Raw genomic sequence first — 15,737 nt, 5'->3', positions numbered from 1 at the left:
CTAATCCACTGATCAGGACTACCAGGAGTGTATACAGCAGAGCGACGTATTTTTGCAACTTCAATCACAGCATGCATGCTGTCATTTTCATTTTGTGTGTGGCGATTTTTTTTCCAAAAAAAAACAGATTACAGCATCCCTTAAAACGTCTTACCACCAAGTTTCATCAAAATCAATACATCTTTAAGTGAGCACTCCGTGATGTGAAATGTAATACAAACCTTTATTTTTCGGACGATAATTTTTTTTATGAAATGTAGGGTAAAAAAACTATCTGACTGTGATACTGCTGTTTTTTTTATTAATGCAATACACGACCAACTAGTGCTCGTCTAAAGATGTATTTAATTTGATGAAACTTGGTGATAAGACATTTTAAGGGATGCTAAATGAGAATACGTAATTTGTTTTTTTGGAAAAAAATCGTTAAAATACCAATTAGCTGTTTTGACGTCAAAAAAATGCGTCCTAGTTGGCCATGAATTGCATTAATAAAAGCAGCAGCATTACAGTTATAGTTTTTTTATCCTACATTTTAAAAAAAATTTTTGGAAATTGGTCAAAAAACAAAGGCTTGTATAACATTTAAGCGGGACACCCTGTATAACCAGAGAATACCATGTCAAAAATATATCATGTTAAAAAAAATGTATGGGATGAAGTATGATATGTTTAACTAATGTGTGTGTATTTGCCAATGTCTAACAAAATATCAATCGTACGCCCCCGATCACCTAAAAAATAGTCGGCTGCCTAATGTCAATCATGTACATTCTTTCTGAATGTATGAAACTAGTTGTTCAAACATTGAAATCCCATACAGACTGACATTTTCAATATTTTTAATTGCAAAATTGCTACCTTTTAGCAATATAAGTACTACAATTCCCAAGTAAGACATTCTAGATTATTTATACCTTTAACGGAGTTTAAATTTCCACGCTTAGAAATTACATCATTACGCCTGCTGATATTCTCACCTTAACTTTTAGTTTTACGCTATTTTTGACTGTTTTTTTTTATTGTGTACTGCCGAATATACTGATACCTCTTGTCTACCAAATTTTTATAAATTAGTGTATGTAATTTTATACTTGTGTTGATTGATATGAACGTCAGTATTATATTCATATATTTGTGATATTACTGCATCTAAAATAAAAATGAAACAAACAGTAATCTCAATATAATGCATTTTATATTTACAGTTTTGTAATAAAAATTTTATGAATAAATACTTAAGACTATTATTCACTGTCACTATCCTCATCAGAATCTTTAAGTGCACTAGATTTTCCATGCTTTCTTGTCCTACTATTCTCAATATCCGATCCTTCTTCGTCAGAGGAATAGATAGCTCCTCCTAAAAATTGAATTCATTGTCGTAAGTTGAAACTACATTGTTTAATAGAACGGAAATTGTATACATAGGCTCTCTGCAGTATAAGTGCCATGTTTATAATGTGATCGTGTGGATTAAAATAAAGAAAAAAGCCGCAATGGAACTGGGAACATCAGCATGTGCAATTTGAGGCGCACATTTCATGGGTTTCCACAACGGAAATAGTTACAGCAGCAGACAGCCGTAAAAATCGAACTGCTCCGGGCATAGACGAGATTCCGCCAGAGGCCATTAAGGTCTGGGCAAAGGAGGCTCCGGCTTCCTTAAAGGACTTGATAAATAAGTACATGAGTCGCGATGTTTTTCCCGACGAATGGAAGAAGGCACGTCTGGTACTTATCCCCAAACCAGGCTAAGATCCAGAGTCGGCTTTCGGTTTCAGACCAATATGTCTCTTAAACACCTTGGCCAAAATAATACTAGCGAGGCTAGAGGAACAGATTTCTAGAAACGGGGACTTCAGCCCAGGGCAATTTGGGTTCATTCACTATGGTCGCGATCGAAAAAGTACTAGAGGTGGTGTCATGGGCCAGGAGGGAAAATAACCTATGTGCACTGATCCTGATTGACATAAGGAATGTTTTTAATTCTGCGTCTTGGCCTAGGATAATGCAAAAATTAGCCCGGAGGATGGATCCTCAGATCATGAACCTGACTGGGAGTTATTTTAATAATCGCTACTTAGAAGTATGTAGGAGTCAGAGCATTCGGTGGAGGACAGGTGGAGTTCCCCAGGGTTCCATACTAGGCCCATGCTTATGGAACGTCCTATACAACGACGTGCTGAATTTAAATATTCTACGAGGATCTGCATTAGTAGCTTATGCAGACGATCTCGCAGCTTACTCGTTGTAAGAAACGAGAAAGTCCTTATGGAAAACAGAAATCAGATTTTTAAAAATATTTTGGAGTGGATAGAGCGGAACGAGCTGGAAATCGCGCCCGATAAGACAGAAGCAGGCTATTAATCGTCATGAAAAGACCGAAAGGGGTGAAATTTATGATGGGCGGCACGAACATCGAGCCGAAAAAAGACGTGAAATACCTTGGCATCATGATCGACAAGAGCTTAACTTTTGGCGCCCATATCAACAGAATCTGCGAAAAGGCGAAAAAAACTGTGTCAGCACTCTTGCGCTTGATGCCCAACATAGGCGGAGTCGGGCAGAAAAAAAGGAGGGCTTTGACAGAGGTCGTAAACGCTACCCTTTTGTATGCGGCACCAGTGTGGGCGAAAGCCCTAGAGATAAATAGACACAGCCAAAGATTGATCGGCACACAAAGGAAAATGGCAATTAGAGTAGCCTGTCCCTATAGAACCACATCCACAGAAGCTGCGCAAGTTATAAGTAGTATTATCCCGATAGACGAACTCTTTAGGGAAAGAGTGGACATGTCACAGAGGGAACGCCCACCAGAAACCAAACTTAAAATGGCTAGGATAGAGATGCTACGCCGTTGGCAAACCAAATGGGATCACACCAGAAATGGTAAATCTGGGAATCATATTTTAATTCCGAGTTTTATTGACATATCCACTGATATTCAAAAACACTTCGACAAATCAAATAGAAAAACTTTAGAATCATTTTTTAAATATCTACGGAATATGTTACCTTTTTGTTTTTGTCACATATTACATGACATTTATTCCGCGGAGTCCTTGAAGATTAATATATAAATTACCTTTTTGTGTAACATGTGCTCCATGTTTATACTTATTTTTAATAGCATTGAGAGAAATGGCTCCCTCATCATCACTGCCTTCTTCTTCCCTGGAAAAGCTTGTTGCGTGTAGTCTTGCTCCTCCATCAGCTTTCTTTCGTATTGTTTTTGGTTTTGTTGCAGTTTGCTTTAGTTTTTCTTCTTCTTTCTATTTTTTTTATTAAAAAAACCTCATGAACATATGGAAATTGTGATTTTCTGTGCTACTCACCTTAATTCTAGTAGCTTTGTCTAAATCAGGATCGACTCCAACTTGAGACATTATTTTAATTCCAGAAGTTTTCGTAGAGCGATCGGCCAGAGATAATGTCATCTTTCTGTGGGTGAAACTTTCAGTGGAATGAGGCCTAAAACTGAGCTTAGTTCGGAAAACAGCCTGTCCTTGAAGACCAGTTCCTTGTCGAATGAACAAATGGTTATGGTCACCCTGCAGAAAAAGTAGTAACCATGTAGTTCGTAACACCAATCTTCGATATGTTATAATTTTGGTCCCCTTTCGAGTGTTAAGCTACTTTCTAGATTTAATATACTTAAGTTGCTTTTATGTTGCAGATACTACTGTAGTCTTTCTATATAAATTACTAAATACTTTATTATATTAAATTATCTCCTCCAAAGTTAATGTGCTTCCATTCTCCTATGTATCATATACCTACCTATACATAGGAGTAATGAATGCTATTAAACCTTATTTGAATTAGCTTCATACGGAAACCGCGCTTGTGCGTCTTAGTAGCGATATGGCGTGGATCTGCGCTTTCCGCAATGAAAGGGTTAATAATTGTCCAATTACTCTATAGGTCGTAATATTCTAGATATATATTAATGTGTGTAAACTTTGTGAAATTCTTTGGCTATTTTTATTTTTTTTTGCCTTGTTCTGTAATTGAACTCTGCCCGAACAATGCACTTCTAAAAAATAAATAAATATATAGTTAGCACTTACCTGCAATGGTTGTTTATATACATCAAAAATTTCGGCTCCTAAATGTAAACTAAAAGATCCGTCAGACCATTTAACAAATCTGGCATTCGATTCTTTTTTAACATTTCCTTCATCATCCATTATATCCCTCCACCTTATTGTATTTTCTACCTTTAGTTTAAGTCTGCCAAAGAAATTACAAACGTGAACTTTTAAAGTACCGTACGATTTATAGAGAAGCTTCAATATTTAATATTAAAATAAAATGGCATATGCAATGCATACCTTGCTCGTCCTTCTTCATCCAAAGTTTCCTCTTCATCAATTTCGTCTTCGTATGTCTCCGGATCAAACGGTCTGGTTTCAACTGACAAAAAGTTAGGTAGTTTAACAAAATTGATATCCCTTCCTAAATCACAGCTAATTTTTGGAACTTCTACATCTATTCGTGTTTCTGGAATTGGTTCGGGTTCATTTTCTTTGTCTTCGTCCTAAAGACATAAAAATTAATTGCTACATGTGAATTTAACATGTACTATAATGTATATTACATCTTCAATAAGTGGCCTTTGTTCTGCCTCATCTTCTGAACGTGAACGTCTTCCATCGTCAGACCGTGAGTGACGCCCATCCTCTCTGTCCGATTCGGCTTTCTCTTTTTCTTCTTCACTGCTAATGTCATCAGCATCACCAAATATATCAGCAGCATCAACTGAAAATTCGAAATAATGTATATACACTGTTATTTTTGTAATTCATACTACCTTTTTCTGCATCTCCTTCAGCTTCACTGTCAGAGTCTAAAACTCTCATTTTTTTCTTTCCTTCTCGTTCTTCAGAGCTATCTCTTTGCCTTTTCTCACCTTTTTCTTCATCTTCATCAATTTGTAAATTGGGACTGTTTGAGCCACTACGGTCTCTTGATCCTTCCCTGGATCTTGATTTAGAATGAGTTGATCTAAAAAATATATACATATTGAAGTGTTTGCATTAATCATGGATGGTAGGTTTTACCTATTTTGTGACTTATTAGATGCTGCACTGCCTGATCTTCTTGAATCTGCAGAACCTGAGCGAGACCTTCTGGAACCTGGTGATCCAGTTCTAGACCTTTTAGAAGCAGCAGATCCTGACCTTGACCTTTTAGAAGCAGCAGAACCAGATCGAGATCTTTGCGATCTATTGGAAGTGACAGATTTAGATCTTGATCGATTGGAAGCGACAGATTTGGATCTTGATCGATTGGACACAACAGATTTTGATCTTGATCTATTAGAATGAGCAGATTGTGACCTTGATCTTTTTGAGGCAGGTGAACCAGATCTGGACCTATTTGAACCAGCACTGCCGGATCTTTGCGAAGTTTGAGAATCTGACCTTTTGGAAGCGTTAGATCCTGACCTTTTAGAAGCTGCCGAGCCAGACCGCTTTGAAGCTGGGGTTCCCGACCTAGATCTGTGTGAACCTGCAGATTCTGATCTATGAGAGGCTGCAGATGGGGACCTTTGTGCGCCAGCAGACCCTGAACGTCTTGAAGCAACAGACTCTGACTTATTTGAAGCAACAGAACCTGATCTTCTAGATTCAGCAGAGGCAGATCTTCTAGATCCAGCAGATTCCGACCTAGATCTAACCGACTTATTTGGACTACCTGATCTATGGGACCCTGATCTATTCGAAGCAGCACTTCCAGATCTAGATCTGCTCTCAGATCTCTCAGACTGTCGACTAACTGACCTTTCGTGGCTACCGTCTCGGGATTTACTGTATTCTCTGGGAGAATTTGATGCTGATCTATCCAAACCATGACCTGGTGTTGGTGCTGGACCTTGATTAGAGTTAACACTTCGATTACTTTCACTGTCTGATTCAGAATCTGACATGTTGTACAAGAAAAGTTATCAAACCACAATGTTTCAGTTAAAAAACTAGTTATCTAACCTTACAAAGCTTTATGGATCTGACAGGCAAGGTAAAAAATGTTTACTTGTTCTGTGGATCATTGAGCATTGAAAAGTATAGACTGTTTCAACCATAGATACTTTCGCTAACGAGATCGGGATAATCCAAAGTGATCCAGAACAATCCTCAAGTATATTTAAACGTTCCAGTGCTCAGGAGTATGATACATCGTAGTGCTCTACTTTTCCCCCCTTCGCCCTGAACACCAACCGTTTTTTTGGTGTTTTATGTTCGGCCTTGCATAGTTGAAATCATGACTTTTTTTTTATTCCTTCATGTAATTTATATTAATTGGTATCAAAAATCTTATCTATATTTTTATTATTAATAAAGGAAACAATCAACAAATAAAATAAATGAATTATAGTTTAATTTTCATAGTTAAAAAAGATTAGCGTCCTGTGTCAGGAGCTTGATGTTTTGCACCCGAAAGCAGCTCATGATTTTATTAATAAAATAGTTGGGAATATGGTCATTTTATACCAAAGTCGTAAATAACTGAATTTTGACTGTATTATCCTTTTGTCCAACAGTAGGTAAAGCAAAATATAGATTACCTATACAGTTTATTGCAATCTAACAGTGTTTTACGAATACGAAAGAGAAAATATTTTAAAAAAATATTGTCCTATACTCCGCGGTCGAAATTATAGAGAGTGATTCATCGCTAGCTTTTGGACTAGTAAGGGGGATGAAGCGTGCCGGGAACGAAAATCCATTGGCGTGTCTGCGTAAAAGGCAACAAGATATAGAAAATATTGAAAAAAGATAATAAAATATAACATCTAATATTTTCTACGGTTTGCTATAATCGGCAATTTGATCCATTTTAATTATTACAGCATTTTAAAACGTCCCATTTGTGTTTTTTTAATTTATAAGTTTATTATAGCCATGGTATTAGACCCCTCGTCTACGCTTATGCTATGACGTTTCTCAGGACTGGTAAATCAAGTCCGTTTACACCCACTAAAAAAGCATTTCCCTATTCCCTACCAAGTGCAAAAGGCAGAAATAGAATATAGATCGACGTTCAGTGTAACTCAGTCTATAGACGATTATAGATTCTATCGATGTGCGTAGCGAGCGGCACAAAGATAAATAATATTGAACCGTATAAAAATCATTTTATATTTTATACGCATTATGGTAATAGTGTTTTTATATTATGTCTGAATCACTCTCTATAATTTCGACCGCGGAGTATAGATTCTCCATCATGTAGTGAAAACGGAAGTCAGTAGATATAATAAATGATATCGTTACTAGAAAGTTGTTAAATTATAAAATAAAATATAACTTATTGTAATATTTTTATTATCATAACAAAACAAAACAAGTATAAACATGAAATTATAATAATAAATATAAAACAGTAAAAAAATATAAGGTGGAAATTTTATTATTTAGAAATATTGTCAAACTCAATAATTATTTATTTTTATTGGAACTAAATAACGTATCTTGATATCCAAGCATCCAATATTTGTCTTTAAATTCTCCGTACAATAATTATTCAAATAATAAATAATTACGATATAATAAAGAAACGAAACTTAAATATATTATGAAAGTCATAGCAATCAATCAATATAGTAAAATTCAATTGTTGATTTAAATTTAATTTAAATAAAGTAAATAAAGGATTTAAATAAAGTATATACAGTGTAGGAAAGTACCGATGGTCTATCAAAAGTTACCTGAGAGCGATAAAGTAATGCCATAGAAATCCATGGGATAGACAAGGATGAATATAATGAAGGCGTCTAATAGTCAACGCCCATTTCGCCCTTCCACAAATAAGAAGTGGATCTTATCTGTGGAAGGGCGAAACGGGCGGTGACTAAGAGACCCCTTCATTATAGCCATCCTTCTCTATCGCATGGATTTCTATGGCTTACTTTATCGCTCTCACGTAACTTCAGATAGACCATCGGTACTTTCCTACCCTGTATAAGTATTACAGCGTTCCCGGTGGTTGAGCCAAGAAACGCGATTAGGGAAAGGCCACGTGCCTGTAGATGTATTCATTTATATTTCCTTTGTCGTTGGCTAAATACCCTCTGGGTGAAGGCCAAAAAAAGAAGAAGAAGAAGATATTTCCTTCGTCTATGGTCTATGGGTCGCATTAGTGAAGTGTATTTTGTGTGGCCTATCTCCATGCTCCACGCGTATTATTCGGTATGTAGTAAATGAGCGAAATCAATGAATTTATCATGAAATATATTGAAAACAAAATTCTGGTTAAAATAAATGATTTTCTTTTTGAAATATTTTAATAATTGACTGGATTCATAACCTTAAGCTACATACGTTTTGTTTAAAATTTTTAATAAAATTCAGTTTGACAAATTCACAAGACCACTAAAAAAACATGGATTTTGATTCAGATGAGGAAAATGTTATAGAAGAAGACTTTTATTCGTTTTTAAATGTCCCCAAGGAGGTAAGGTAATTTTTTTTACTTCATTTAAAATTGTGCAAATATTTGATCTATAACTTTTCTCTCCTAACCTATAAATTGTATTATTTTGTTGTGTAATATTTGTAGTATGCACTTTTAGGCTACTAAAGAAGAAATTAACAATGCATATCGACGTCTTAGTCGCATGTACCATCCTGACAAACATGTTGATCCAGCTCTTAAAGCAAAGGCAGAAATTATGTTCAACAAAACGAAACGTGCCTACGAAGGTAATATATTATTTACTTAAGTAGGTGTATCACGTATTTGATGTCTGGATTCCTCGTATTTAATATGATGTAATATAATGTATTTAATATATGTATAAATGTATATACAGTCTAGTGATAGGACTCTTTAAACTTTCAATTTTGTATTTAGTGTTGTCAGATCCTCACCAAAGGGCAATATATGACTCACTGGGTACCAAAGGTTTAGAAACTGAAGGCTGGGAAATAGTTCAGAGAACTAAAACTCCTGCTGAAATTAGGGCTGAATATGAGCAGTTAGCTGAAGAAAGGGCAGAACGAAGAAAAAAGCAGGCTACAAATCCTACTGGAAATATTACGATAGCGATTAACGCTACAGATTTATTTAATCCGTACGATAACGAGTTATTTGATGATGAGTTTGAAAGGTAAGCATATTTTATATACATAAAAAAAATGCTAACGTAAATTAATTTACAGTGACTTTATTTCAAGTATTCCATCAATTGAAGTATCTTCAATGCAATTTAATCAATCTGTTGACTTTCCTCTAACTCAAAAGGACACATGTACTCTATCGGGGCAACTGCAGACTCAAAATGGTACTGGAGGTGGCGGTATTAATTTAAGTTGGAGGCATATATTTTCTCATAAGAGTTGGGCGGAAGTAGAAATGACAGCGGGTACATAGCTTTAAGATCACATCTGTTAATTTGAGCTGGTGGTATTTATTTTTTTAGGTAGTGGACCAGCATTATCTTTTAAGGGTTTTAGGACATTAACGAAAAGGTTTTTCTGGAATGGCGGCACTATACTGCAATTTACACCGGAGGGAGTAAGGCCCGGAATTATGTCTAGTAAGTGAGAAATAAATAGGCGTATGATGAAAAATATTAAAATTTTTCAAATTACAGCATTGGCGATGCAAATTGATAAATATTCGGTTGGATATCTTTCATATCATGGCGGAATTAGATCATTATTTTCAACGCAAGTTATTAGGGATACAGGTGAATAGACATTTTCATAATATTAAGATGTTTGTATAAACTGTTTTTTTTTTTTAGAAAATAATAGATATAATTTTTCCATACAAGTGGGTTTACCACATTCTTTTGTGCTTTTGCAGTATACGAGGAAGATGATGAATCAAGAATTGAAATTAAAAATAGCAGTGAAGTAATAAAAAAGTAAAAAATGTAAACAGTAACAATTTGTTAGTCATATTTTTTTGTAGGTATGGGACTTTTGGTGGAGTTATTGAATACGGCGCAGAGAAAAAAATATCGAAACACAGTAACTTGTCTTTTGCAGTAGTTTGTGGAGTACCGTCTGGAGTAAAGTTAAAAATCAGGTAATTGCATTTAGCGAATTATTATAATTTCAAGTTTTCATGATTTTGGTATCCTACAAATCAGTTACATTTTTTAGACTAACAAGAGCCTCGCAGACTTATTCGTTCCCTATTCATTTGTGTGAAGAGGTCATGCCTGCCCCTATATTCTATGCCACCATAGTGCCTTTAGTAGTTTTCGTTGTCGTTAAGAAAGGTTTCGTTGAACCTTTTCTCAAAGAAGAGAAATCGAAGAAAGTCGAGAAACAAAAACAAAATAATTACAATAAACTACTGGAGAAGAGGAAAGAAGCAGTGGCAGCTCAAGAACTTATGATGGCAACGTACAATAGAATACGGGAGGAAGAAAGTAACAAAAAAGGAATGGTGATTATAAAAGCCATTTATGGACGGATTATAACAGGTAATTTAATTCATTACACTAGAGTCCCAAAACGGTAGGCAGAGACTCGTTCTTTACATTAGATCTGTGCGATGAGTAAGGTGTGTGAGGAATGCGATTCCAGCTTAGGACAGCAGGAAAACTTATCCTCTGAAAACTGAATTCGTGCGTTCAAATGCGCTCTTACTTTCAAAATCTTCATTATCTCGACTTCTGGACCACGTACAAAAATAAGCGGTTTAACACAAGCTCTTATGGGAAAAATGGCTTGAGAATATCAAACGAAAAATCATTTTTTGACTCCCAGGTTATTAACAGATTGGCTATTAGCACCCGCACATGTTTCTAGAAACTCACTGAAATAACTAAAATGTGAATATAAAATGTTTTTTCGTCTTGCACGCGTTTGATATGAAAGGAAACGCCTAAGCTGAAAACTGGCACATCGTGCCGTGAAACTATGCAGCTCTAGTCGTCTCTTTTTTACGTAATAAGTAAAGTTAGAATATCCAAAATTATTCTCAGATTAAGAACTTCAAAAAGTATGGTTTGATTCATTTTTTGAGATTTACTGCCTACTATATTGGAACTCTGGTATAAGAAATTTAAAATTATTATTTTGATATTTTTTAGAACGTGGTAATCAAGGTGATGCGGAACTGTCTAATGAAGTAATTGATGTTACTGTACCTATCCAGTGTTTAGTCAAAGACAGTAAATTGGTCATTCATGGACGCACAAAGGTAGCAAATCATAAAGTCGAGACATGCAACTTTATTTGTTTTCTTTTAGAGTGAATTACCAGGTTTCTTTGACCCAGCCTTAGGGGAAGAGAAAATGTTACACATAATTTATAATTATCATGATCAGCCCCACGAAGTTACTATTGCGGATAATGAGTCTTTAAGGTTACCTAAAACATGTAAGTATTCACTTTTATATTTGGACAAGAGCACTTCTTTATACATGTTAATATTTGTTCTTATTAATTTTTCCATTGATTTTTTCTTTTTCAGCCCACAGAACAAATATAACGTAGTAGCAAATCATGCGTAGTTAAAAATGTAGTGATTGTAAAAGTGAACTGGTACTCATGAAGAGTTGGTGCAAAGTTTGTAATTTCATTGTTTGTGCCAATGAATCAAATTGTTTTTATTTCAAAGTGCGCTTGTTGTGAAAAGACTATCTTTTTTAAAAAACAATAAAATTGTTATTAATTAAATTCTGTTTATTTATTACTGTTACGTTAACTATCAGAGTTTGATATAGCCTTCATCCCTGAAGAATTTGAGTATATATCCTTAAGAAAATTTAATCCTTCGTATCTTGTTTCTTCTTGGCCTGCGGGAGTCCAACTGAAGTCTACCTCGAGTCGGAAACTGCCTAAAAAATGATGTGGTACGTTTATCCATTCCTAAAAGAAACCAGATTAGAAAAATTCATGTTTGTTTTTTATTAACATACATGTGGTGATAACATGCCAAAATATTTTTGTCCAGAAGGCTTTTCATAGAGATGGTACACGTGCCCAGGTTTTTTTACAAAATTGCAAGCTGCGTTGTTGAGGTCATTATGTAATTTCGTTTCATTTACAACTTCGTTCATAAGGACATGTAAATTTTTCATCTAGAATTTATACATTATTGTGACTATATATTAGCTGTGTGTACTGGGCACGTACCTGTTTACCTATTATATCCAATTTGTTTTTAGCATTGGCTTGAATGAACGATTCACTCTAAAAAATACAATGTTTACAAATTTATATAGATATATAGAAATTTTCTCACAGTATGAAGACTTTCCCCTAACTCCATTAACTCCAGGTGTGTTTTTTTAGAAGTTCGTAAGGGATTTACTAAAGCTATTCCCCCAGGTTCTGGTTCTCTTTCCACAAGTACAACTATAAAATTAGTGTATTTCTAAATATTTTTCTCGGCACTTTTGTGAGTGGTGAGCTATTTTATTCAAATTATATATTAGTTTTGAATTAAAATTGTAGAAAATTTATTCAGCTCCAATTTTAATAAAAAAGTAAGGTTTGGACTAGAATATTCCCAAATTCTTGGTTGTCTGTAACTAAAGACTGCTGAAAAAATTTAAATCCATTTTTCTGTGGAACGGTACAATTTAGACACATGCAAGTATACCTTCTTTAGAATAAATAGTATTAAAAAAAATCTGTCGTAAAACTTATGGCAAAAATAACAAAATACTGTTCAGGGAATTTTTATTTATTTAAAAAATTAAGTGAATCTTGACAGAATGATTAAAAATGTTTTCGAAAACTTGCAACTTTTTAAGGAAGCGAAATTTCTATTAAGGTAACTTGAACTAAAGTGGTTTATTTTGACCTAAGGCAGCTACTGTTGCAGTAAGAGTAACCTTTGCAATTAAAATTTCATTGATAATTTGATTATGTACTTATTTCTTTAAAAATTGCATTAAATACGTACAAATTCATCCAATATCTACCTTTATTTTTTGGTGCTTCTTCAGTGTCTGTTTCATTTGATATATTTTGAAAGCAACGTTTCATTTTGGAAAAAAATATTTATATATTTAATTAAAAAAAAATTATAGGTTACGTTTCTTATTTTCTCTAATTTTGACAACAGGTGACAACATAGATGAGAAGGGTGACAATCTGACAATAGGCGTGTTTTATTTATCTGAGTTAAGTTACTCTCAATTAATTGCACAATAAATATCTCAGAGTAGCTTAGAAGTTAAGTAACTTTTGTTTGTTTCCACCAATGATTTTATTGACGTTAGGGAAAGAATCATTTTCGCTAAGTAACCTTTTTTGTTTACATTGAAGATTTATGGCAGCATGCCATGGAGACTAGATATGCGGCATGCCATTACGAAAAGTGTGGCTGAGTGTGCGAGAGAGACAGACAGTATCTCAGTAATTGCTGTCTCACTATAGCACGCACGCGATTGGTTGGAGCATTCGGAACATTCATTTCCAACCAAGTAGTAGTATATACCAGAGATGGACTAAACTGCTTTTTTTGCGGAGCAATGACATCTGCTACTGCTCCGGCAACAGAGCAGTGACAAATAGCTGCGATTTTTCGGAACAGCTCCTGGTAGCGCGCGCATACATTCNTGTAAAGGATTTTTTTATTATTTATTTTTTATTTCATTGTTACTTTTTCTCTGTTTTTTAATAATTCTTCGTCCAGCTGAGGTTTTTTGGATTGGGATAATTCTTCCTCTTCTTCGACTACCATCAGCTCCTGAAAAAATTACTCAATTACTTAATCAATCATGGTCTTTATTTAAATATTAAAAATTGTTTATTTCGTCTATTTTTAAACAGCACTTTACAGTTTAAACAAATATGTATACATATTATTTCTATAAAATTGTAAACCATATAAATAAATAAAAAAAAACAATATACAATACAATACAGGGTATTCCATTTAAAAATAATATAACTTTGATCTGCCACCCTGTTATGCAACACCCTCTGTATCTACGAAAATATATTTTGCAAAAAGTTTACACTAAACCCTACGACTTTCGTATTTAACATGTTAATTAACAAAATAAAAAATAATACACCAACAACCAAGAAAAAATGTCATAAAACCGACACCAAAACAGGTCAAAACCAAAAGCAGTAGAGAAGACACAGTACTATTTATTAGATATTTAACACATACCAAATTTCAACACTTAGGTGTTGAAGAATCCTCACGTAACTGCTATAGGAAGAAAAAATATATTAACACCCTTTTAGGAATGTAAAACTGATATCATATAATAATTTAGAAAATAGCAAAAAAATCTTACCAAATCCAAATGTGGCTATTGCTGATGAAAATGATGCTGGTGTTTTAATTTTATGCAATGTAGAAATCATTTTTTCCATACTGCCGGTTACCTCTAGTGGTGATTTTTCATAATATTTATCAAAACATTGATTCATTATTGCTAACAACTCTGTATATCTTTTTCGGCTTTCATCAGGATCAAATATTGGTACATCCATAGTACTAGTTGAAGGTAGGCTTGTGTTCTCCGAAAATGACAATCTGTTTTCCTCATTTGTTTGTGTTAAAGCAGGGCTCGATTCAGTTTCAAGTGTAACAATTAAAGGTAAAAGCCACTCACCTTTACTGGGTTGCCCAGTAGCCACCAAATAAAGATTTTCTTTAATCTTAAGGTTATCTATTTTATTAATGTATTTGTCGGTGCAAAACAGAGCATTTGCCCAATGAATATGTTTGCAAATGGCACCTAAAAAAGAGAAGTTTTGGTAAGGATTTGAAAACACATATTAACAATAATTTTATAGGTATAGTATAGCATAATATTTTTTTTAGGAAACAAATTCAATCTTCTCCAAGCATAAATTTAAATCTTTATTACCTGTACTTCCTACTGTGCATGAGCATATGAGGACTTCAGTATTAACTAAATACAATAAATTTGGTTTGGTTTCACTCGGGACAGCAACTATGTTTTCATTAAGTTTCTTAATCAGTTTTATTAAATCTAAGGGAGGCATTTTTATGTCCTTATCCAAAAGATTTTTACTGGAGCGGTTGCTGGTAGCATCTAATAGTTTTCTCTCTGTGTAGTCCTCAAATTTGGTCAACATAAAATCCACCATTTGCATTAAGTTAAATGCTTTTATACGGGAAAAGATTTTGTCTTTGATTTGACGAATTGTACTTTCGGAATAATTATTGGTATGATTGTTTTTCATTAACACACCACGTCTATAGGCCTTCACCCAACATTCGCGTTTTGGCCACCAATAATTATTTAAATAATTGATGTATTTAGGGAATAATTTTGCATTTTTAACAGCTATAGCATATTTGGCTGTCGCCTCCTCCAAACTGTTTGCATATAGAATATTTTGAAAATCTCTATAAATACTTGTTTGCTCGTCTCTGGGAATACCATTTTTTGATTTTGAGAGCCATCTAAAGACTGCCTGCAAAACATGAAATATGCACAGCATTCTTTTTGACCCAGGCCAAGTATCGCCAATGGCTTTTTGTTCAGATTGAGAATCGTCTGTCATGAAAACTGCTGGACCTTCCTCATGTCCCCCAAAAATAGGTTCTCCTACAAGTTCCTTGATTATGTTGAAGCCAGATTTGATGGCATCTACACATTCAGATGTTGTAATTATAAGCCCTAGTGGTAAAGCTCCACATTCACTGTGTGTCAACATAACAAAAATCCGACTTCCATCCCTATCCATGGTTCCCGAAGAATCAATAAACACAATTTCAGAAGCAGCTTCCACATATTTATGGACTCTCTTCATAATAGGAGTACAAAT

The 15,737-nt window shown here is 34.3% G+C and overlaps 4 protein-coding genes across 7 annotated transcripts; 1 reads left to right on the top strand and 3 right to left on the bottom strand.

The window, feature by feature from the left end:
• Positions 1-1,176: 1,176 nt before the first annotated feature.
• On the bottom strand, positions 1,177-6,007 carry LOC108911736 (another transcription unit protein). The gene is made up of 8 exons (XM_018716742.1): positions 5,067-6,007; positions 4,817-5,010; positions 4,604-4,764; positions 4,338-4,543; positions 4,074-4,236; positions 3,339-3,554; positions 3,089-3,275; positions 1,177-1,363 (listed from the first exon to the last, which is right to left on the bottom strand). Exons 1-8 carry the CDS (start codon positions 5,933-5,935, stop codon positions 1,248-1,250), a joined length of 2,112 nt encoding a protein of 703 aa, XP_018572258.1. The 5' UTR covers positions 5,936-6,007; the 3' UTR covers positions 1,177-1,247.
• A 2,164-nt stretch (positions 6,008-8,171) lies between these two features.
• On the top strand, positions 8,172-11,645 carry LOC108911737 (dnaJ homolog subfamily C member 11). The gene is made up of 12 exons (XM_018716743.1): positions 8,172-8,460; positions 8,579-8,708; positions 8,860-9,115; positions 9,168-9,370; positions 9,428-9,544; positions 9,602-9,697; positions 9,755-9,866; positions 9,925-10,041; positions 10,119-10,444; positions 11,057-11,166; positions 11,216-11,345; positions 11,440-11,645. The coding sequence occupies exons 1-12, from the start codon at positions 8,389-8,391 to the stop codon at positions 11,460-11,462; spliced, it is 1,692 nt and encodes a 563-aa protein (XP_018572259.1). The 5' UTR covers positions 8,172-8,388; the 3' UTR covers positions 11,463-11,645.
• Positions 11,637-13,036, bottom strand: LOC108911739 (uncharacterized protein C1orf50 homolog). The gene is made up of 5 exons (XM_018716745.1): positions 12,899-13,036; positions 12,214-12,326; positions 12,105-12,161; positions 11,888-12,049; positions 11,637-11,837 (listed from the first exon to the last, which is right to left on the bottom strand). The coding sequence occupies exons 1-5, from the start codon at positions 12,960-12,962 to the stop codon at positions 11,670-11,672; spliced, it is 564 nt and encodes a 187-aa protein (XP_018572261.1). The 5' UTR covers positions 12,963-13,036; the 3' UTR covers positions 11,637-11,669.
• Positions 13,037-13,557: 521 nt separating this feature from the next.
• On the bottom strand, positions 13,558-15,731 carry LOC111692125. Of its 4 annotated transcripts, XR_002763146.1 has the most exons (5): positions 14,810-15,731; positions 14,552-14,677; positions 14,231-14,480; positions 14,101-14,142; positions 13,558-13,668 (listed from the first exon to the last, which is right to left on the bottom strand). XR_002763146.1 is itself a non-coding variant. In XM_023455882.1 (4 exons), exons 1-3 carry the CDS (start codon positions 15,720-15,722, stop codon positions 14,132-14,134), a joined length of 1,371 nt encoding a protein of 456 aa, XP_023311650.1. In that variant the 5' UTR covers positions 15,723-15,731; the 3' UTR covers positions 13,558-13,668; positions 14,101-14,131. The 4 variants fall into 4 exon arrangements, 2 of the variants coding, with proteins under 2 accessions (XP_023311650.1, XP_023311648.1); XM_023455882.1 differs by having other exon boundaries at positions 14,231-14,677; XR_002763145.1 differs by having other exon boundaries at positions 14,101-14,677.
• Positions 15,732-15,737: the final 6 nt, after the last annotated feature.

This window comes from Anoplophora glabripennis, unplaced genomic scaffold (genome assembly GCF_000390285.2).
Source record: "Anoplophora glabripennis isolate ALB-LARVAE unplaced genomic scaffold, Agla_2.0 scaffold417, whole genome shotgun sequence".
Taxonomy (NCBI): Eukaryota; Metazoa; Arthropoda; class Insecta; order Coleoptera; family Cerambycidae; genus Anoplophora; species Anoplophora glabripennis.
This window is presented reverse-complemented; position numbering and strand designations above follow the sequence as displayed.

Bases quoted from the DNA above. Each gene is read 5' to 3' on its own strand.
- LOC108911739 (XM_018716745.1), bottom strand. From the start codon at position 12,962: ATGAAACGTTGCTTTCAAAATATATCAAATGAAACAGACACTGAAGAA. The intron at 12,327-12,898 runs GTAGATATTGGA...CTAATTTTATAG, and splicing joins AGAAGCACCAAAAAATAAAG to TTGTACTTGTGGAAAGAGAA. The intron at 12,050-12,104 runs GTACGTGCCCAG...TATAAATTCTAG, and splicing joins TGGATATAATAGGTAAACAG to ATGAAAAATTTACATGTCCT.
- LOC111692125 (XM_023455880.1), bottom strand. From the start codon at position 15,722: ATGAAGAGAGTCCATAAATATGTGGAAGCTGCTTCTGAAATTGTGTTT. The intron at 14,678-14,809 runs GTAATAAAGATT...TCTCTTTTTTAG, and splicing joins ATGCACAGTAGGAAGTACAG to GTGCCATTTGCAAACATATT.
- LOC108911737 (XM_018716743.1), top strand. From the start codon at position 8,389: ATGGATTTTGATTCAGATGAGGAAAATGTTATAGAAGAAGACTTTTAT. The intron at 9,116-9,167 runs GTAAGCATATTT...ATTAATTTACAG, and splicing joins TTTGATGATGAGTTTGAAAG to TGACTTTATTTCAAGTATTC. The intron at 9,545-9,601 runs GTAAGTGAGAAA...TTCAAATTACAG, and splicing joins AAGGCCCGGAATTATGTCTA to CATTGGCGATGCAAATTGAT.
- LOC108911736 (XM_018716742.1), bottom strand. From the start codon at position 5,935: ATGTCAGATTCTGAATCAGACAGTGAAAGTAATCGAAGTGTTAACTCT. The intron at 4,237-4,337 runs GTATGCATTGCA...TTTCTTTGGCAG, and splicing joins GATGAAGAAGGACGAGCAAG to ACTTAAACTAAAGGTAGAAA. The intron at 3,555-4,073 runs GTAAGTGCTAAC...CTTTTTCTGCAG, and splicing joins TATATAAACAACCATTGCAG to GGTGACCATAACCATTTGTT.